The sequence below is a fragment of the Podarcis melisellensis genome (genome assembly GCF_964234715.1).
Source record: "Podarcis melisellensis genome assembly, chromosome: 8".
Lineage (NCBI taxonomy): Eukaryota > Metazoa > Chordata > Lepidosauria > Squamata > Lacertidae > Podarcis > Podarcis melisellensis.
In genome coordinates this window covers 37,968,715-37,974,714 of record NC_138540.1, presented here as the reverse complement: position 1 = coordinate 37,974,714, position 6,000 = coordinate 37,968,715, and the positions used below count along the sequence as shown (strand labels likewise).

General features: G+C 46.3%; 1 protein-coding gene across 1 annotated transcript in view; it reads left to right on the top strand.

Moving 5' to 3' along the window:
* Window positions 1–757: 757 nt before the first annotated feature.
* Window positions 758–6,000, top strand: part of SLC6A2 (solute carrier family 6 member 2) — a 55,819-nt gene continuing 50,576 nt past the window's right edge. The window contains exons 1-2 of the mRNA XM_081924053.1: window positions 758–861; window positions 1,463–1,772. Coding sequence (XP_081780179.1) covers window positions 1,469–1,772 — 304 coding nt within the window. The 5' untranslated portion in view covers window positions 758–861; window positions 1,463–1,468. The remainder of the gene's footprint in view (window positions 862–1,462; window positions 1,773–6,000) is intronic.

The window sequence follows — 6,000 nt, the reverse complement described above, 5'->3', positions numbered from 1 at the left end:
TTCTTGGGAGCAGCAATGCTGATTTCTCTCCATAGAGATGCCCCCCTTCTTCCACAATTTCCTAACAGTTCCGTTACTTGAGGATAGAGCATTTGCTCCAAATGGAGCAAATGGAGCAGCGATTCTGAAATAGTAATTATCATAATTATTTATTGATTTTATTGGTCACTTTTTAAAAAGTAGCTCAAAAGCAACTTACAAAAATAGCACATACCATAAAACTAAAACAAAGTAAAAGCTAAAGACACTTTCCAATTTATGAAAAGGCAGGACAAAAACATCCCACTCCCTGAAGGAGGCCACAGGTAATTTAAAACCAAAGACCTGGCAAAAAAGAAGCACCCAAGGACAGGTAATGAAGGTGACAGAAAATTCCCCATGAAGGGGCCAAGCACCCACAAATTTGGGGGCCAGGACCATGGCACCCACAGCCCTGGGCACCCATGGTCACAGGGCGAAGTTGGCACTCCTGCTTCCAAGTGTTGCTGAATGTCAACTACTATCCTGACCATTGACCATGCTGGCTGGGGCTGATGGGAGTTGGAGTCCAACCACAGCTGGAGCCCTGCAGGTGCCCCATCCCTGATCTAGAAGAAGTGTGCAGAAGTGTGTGGGCTGGGACTGGGAGGCAACGAGATATCCCTGAGCAACGGGGGGGGGACACTCGTCTGAAGGCAAGAGTAGGCAGTCCGAATTGTGTCTATTAATCGATGTCCACGATTCTAGAATCCACGCTGAACATTCTATCTGTGTGCCTAAAGAATCTCTCTCTCTGGCACTTAGCTTAGGTGAGCAATATGAGCAACATCCCTTCCCTCCCCTCTCCGCCTCGACGTGCGACTGTGCGCCTTGGGTAAAGCGGTGAGTCCCCAATTGAGGGTGGGAAGCTAACAGAGGCGGGAGAGTTACTCTGACTCCCAGGAGTACCGTTGCCTTGTGCCCTTCCGTGGCCACCTGCTTGGTGCGGAGCAGGGATGGGCGACAAGGAGGAGGGTCCGCTCCGCTGGCGAGAAGAAGAAGGCGCAGACGGTGCACGGCGGCGGCGCCTGGAATCAGGGGCCGGTTTAGTTTGGCCCCCAAGGTGGAGGAGGCGAGCTAGGGTTTTCCTTTTTTTTTATTAATAATAAAAAACTGGGGAAGGCTGTCAGGAAAGCGAATCGCTGCTTTTTCCATTTTTCCTCACACACCCGCCTCATTTGCATGCCCTCCTCCCTCACCGCCTCCTTTCTCCGAGGCGCGTTTTTGCGCTGCGCTCTTGGAGAGCCCTCGCCAAGAGCGCCCTTGCGCGCTCCGGGGGAGAAGACGAAGGGGGCGCTTCCGTTCGCTCCCACTTCTCGCCAGTCTGCCTCGCCTCCCACTCGCGCTTCGCCCCTCCGCTCTCCCACGCTGAGCTTCTCTTTCTCTCTCGGTGTGTGTGTGTCTTTCCCCCTCCCTCTTTCTCTCTCCTCTTGGACGTCTCAAGGCGACAATGACCAAGTCCCTGAGCCAGCCCGAGCAGAGGGACTCGGCGGTGGCGCCCTTGCGGGACTGCTCTGACCCGCCGCTCCAAAAGAAGGACGTGGAGCTTCTCCTGGTGAAAGAGCAGAACGGCGTACAGTACACCAGCAGCAACCTTCTGGAGACCCGTAGCCCGCGCTACAGTCCCACTGCCGCGGAGCCAGAGCGGGAGACGTGGGGCAAGAAGATCGACTTCCTCCTCTCGGTCATCGGGTTCTCGGTGGATCTGGCCAACGTGTGGAGATTTCCCTATCTCTGCTATAAAAACGGAGGAGGTAAGAGAAGTCTCTCCTCTCTCTCTCTCAATCTCTCTCCTGTACACATACGATCTTCTCTTCTGCATCTTTGTGTTTCTCCATAGCATAACCGATCCGACTAGCCTGTGGAAGTTTGACGCGAATGGTTAGGAGAAGGTTTGGAAGCCAAGGAGTGGAAGGCAGGTTCTTGCCCCACTGTGCCCTCCCTCGATGCACACGAAGGCCCTTAGCAAGTCGCATGCTCCCACCCTCAGTTCCTACCAGGAGAAGGGAAATAGCAGGAATCTACCTCCTAGGGTTGTTATGAGGGTGGCCATAGTAAAGAACACGGGGGCACCCTGATCTGAAACACGGTTGCTTACTTAGAGTTCATTTATTTGCTTATCCTTCACACCTCTTCATTTCCCTTCTTCCAAACAGTGTCAAGGAAGTAAACACCACCACCTCCTCTTTTTTAAAAAAATTATATTGAGTGACAGGGTTGGCTTGGGATCTCCTAGAACTTCACTGGACGAGTAGAAATTTGAATCCAGCACTTCATGCTCCTTGTACTACTGCTAACTGTGCATTTTAAACTGTATTCTAACTTATATTTTAATCAACTGTTTTGTGTGTGTGTTTTAATGTTTTTACTGTATTTATATTCAGTGTTAGCTGCCTTGAGCCCAGTCTTGGCCGGGGAGGGTGGGGTATAAATAAAAAATTATTATTATTTATTATAGGATCTAACCTTGACAGTCCCAGCTGATGCACACTTTACTTGAAAGGTGCAAGGGGTTACGGCTTGAAAGTGTCATCCTATATGCATGTTTACTCAGAAGTGAGACCCGCTAAGTTCGGTGAAGCTAGCAACATAGTAGTGATTCCCACTGAGTCTTGCCCCACTGATAAGTGTGTTAAGGACTACAGCTTGTGTTTAGGATTGCAGTATGAAACTCTTTGCAGATTAAAGGGGAGTGTAATGGGAGCAGTTGGTGGAAAGGGCAAGCTGTTATAAGCACTTCTGTTTTCCTTGACTATGAAAGAGGGAGAGAGCTGAGTTACAAACTGACTATGATGAACATTTCTATACAGGTCCAGGACTTCAAAATTTCCCAGCATCTTGGGGCTGATTCATTCCCTGCACTCTAGTCAGTGTCTCATTGCCTGATGACTCTGAATGGGTGATCTGCTGTGCTTTCAAAGAGAATTGTGTATTTTGGGTCATGAAACAAATACTCAGATTGCTTTTGATGATTGTTATATTAATGATTACATTTTTATCCCTTTCTTCCTCCAAGGAGCTCAATACAGTGTAGAGAGGTCTCTTCTCCACCCCTTCCTTTGTTCACACAACAACCCTGTGAGGTGGGTTAGGCTGAGTGAGTGATCAGCCCAAGCTCAGCCAGTATCTTAAGTAGGATTTGAACCCAGGTCCACTACTTTTGCATAGCCATCACTTGAGGTGCAACAATCCTCTACTGATTGATGTGGTAGATCTATCCTAAAGAAAATACAGAAAGGCTGCTAAATCAGAACTTTGTTTTTTGTGAAATAGATGTGCACCAATCCACCCACCGTGGCTGTCCCAGAGAAGCTTGACTTATTTTGAGAGTGGATCAAATCCAGTCGCCCAGTGATCAGTGTAGGGCTGTGTACAGAACCCCCCCGTCCCTGTGAAGTTACTACCCCAGGGACTCCTAAACTGTGGTCTTCCAATCACCAGTGGTGCACAAGCTTCATGCATGTGGCCTGTGGTGTGTCTCTAAAAAACAATCGCTATTTAAATTCCATAGAATTCTATTGGATTTGGATTGCAATGCAATCCAATACTACAAACAGGGAATATATATATATATATATATATATATGCAGGTTTTGGTGTCCTCGGGTGTCTTCCCGTGTAAAAGTATATATATATATATATATATATATATATATATATATATATATATATATATATATATATATATTCCAAGTGGTCTGCCAAGGCCTCGACAATTTGCAGGTGGTCTGATGTGTGTATGTGCAGATTTGGGAAGTTTGGCCTATCCAAACTTTTCCGCCTTGTTGTATTTAAATTTGGATGAACTTCTTGTGATTTCCAAGCTTCTCTGACATGCAAAAGGGTTTGCTGGATCACATCAAGGACCCATCTAGCCCACCCTCCTCTTTCCCACGTCAGTCCCCTGCTGGGCCCTCTCAGCAACTGGTGTTCAGTAGATACTGCCTCTTAATTCCAATTAGCCATCAGGGCTAATAGTTGTGGCTCACCCAACAGCTCATGCACCCATTTGTTCACCACTGCTAGATTTAAGATTAATTTAAGATTCCATTTCCATGGCTATGTATCTGTGGCTGCATACACACCATACATGGAAAACACATCTGCCAGCCTCCTGGCTAATAATCCTGGAAACTGTAGTTTGTACCTCACAGAGCTACACTGCACAGCACCCTTAAGAAACCATAGTTTTCATGGGGTTTTTTGGTGACTTTTTCTTGTGGGGCGCTTTAAATGTGTTGTGTGTGTGCAGTCTATGTCAGGGACATGCGCTCCCTGCTGCCATTCCACTTGAACAAGAACTCCCCTTCATTGCAGAAACTGCAGGGAACCATGAGGACTAGGCAGTTGTGCAGAGTTGCATGATTTGACAGCTGTGTAAATTTGTCACAGCGCAACCAGGTGCAGAGCAATGAATTAGGACAGTTCAGATTTCATCTGGTCAACAGATAAAAGGGATAAAGGCAGGGCTGGATTTAGGTTTCATGAGGCCCTAAGCTACTGAAGGTAATGGGGTCCTTTATATGTCCAGCTGTCCTTTGTCAACAACAAATTGTCGCTGTTTTTTTTTTTGTGTGTGTTGAATATATGCTATATGGTAATTTATGGACCTAATAGGTATCTGAAGCCATTTGCACATAACAAAATATGTATTTTATCAAAGTAATTATTGAACTGAAATACAATAAAGACGAAGTATATCAATAGTGAAATAATTATTAAGCTCTAACTTAAAATGATTTTTTTATTCATAACAAACTTAATAATGCAAACACATTGGCATTTGGCGATAACAAAAGTTCCTTTAGAAACACAGTTTACAAAGACTCATAATGAGCAAACCAGGGATATTTTAGAGAGCAGGCTAGCAGGTGGGGCCCATTACTTACATCATAGGAACCTACACAACGCAAAACACTGTTGCTGTTTGTAGGTTTTATTTTATTTCTTTTTTGTCTTATATTTTGGAAACTAGATCCAGGTTTCTTTTTCCTTAAAAATTTTTTGGGGGCCCCAAGAGAGTGGGGCCCTAAGCTATAGCTTGTTTAGCTTATATGTAAATCTGGCACTGGATAAAGGTGCTTCTCCTTAAGGAGAGGAGCTGTTGCTCAGTGGTAGAGCTTCTGCCTTGTATTCCAAAGGTCCCAGGTTCAGTCCACAACATTTCCAGGTGGGGCTGGGTATGTGCCTTGTCTGAAGCCCCAGAGAACTGCTGCCAGTCAGAGTAGGTGGTGCTCAGCAAGATAGTTCAAGGGACTGGTTTATATAAGGCTGTGTACACACAGGAGGCCCAGTCCTTCTAGTGTCTGTCTAATTGGACTTGCTTTTGACAACAAGATGCCTTCTGCATGCTTGCTGGAGTAACTCCATCTTTGGGAATCTGCCAGTTCCATGCTGGAGGAACAGAGAGCATGGCAAACAGATGGAGAACTCTTGGCAAGACTGGGGTAGACGTTTGGCTACAAGGGAACCAGCAACAGAAGACACAGCTATGCTATGAAGCCTGGACCACTTGGTTGCCAGATTATAAAACAGTAGCTAAACATACTTCTTGCTTTTTAATAAATGATTTTTATTGAGTTTTAGTCAACATGCAATAAACACAGAGCAATATAGGCAATATAGGGACACAGGTGGCGCTGTGGGTTAAACCACAGAGCCTAGGACTTGCTGATCAGAAGGTCGGCGGTTCAAATCCCCATGACGGGGTGAGCTCCCGTTGCTCCGTCCCTGCTCCTGCCAACCTAGCAGTTCAAAAGCACGTCAAAGTGCAAGTAGATAAATAGGTACCGCTCCAGCGGGAAGGTAAACGGTGTTTCCATGCGCTGCTCTGGTTCGCCAGAAGCAGCTCAGTCATGCTGGCCACATGACCCAGAAGCTGTACACCGACTCCTTCGGCCAATAAAGCGAGATGAGTGCCGAAACCCCAGAGTCAGTCATGACTGGACCTATTGGTCAGGAGTCCCTTTACCTTTAATATAG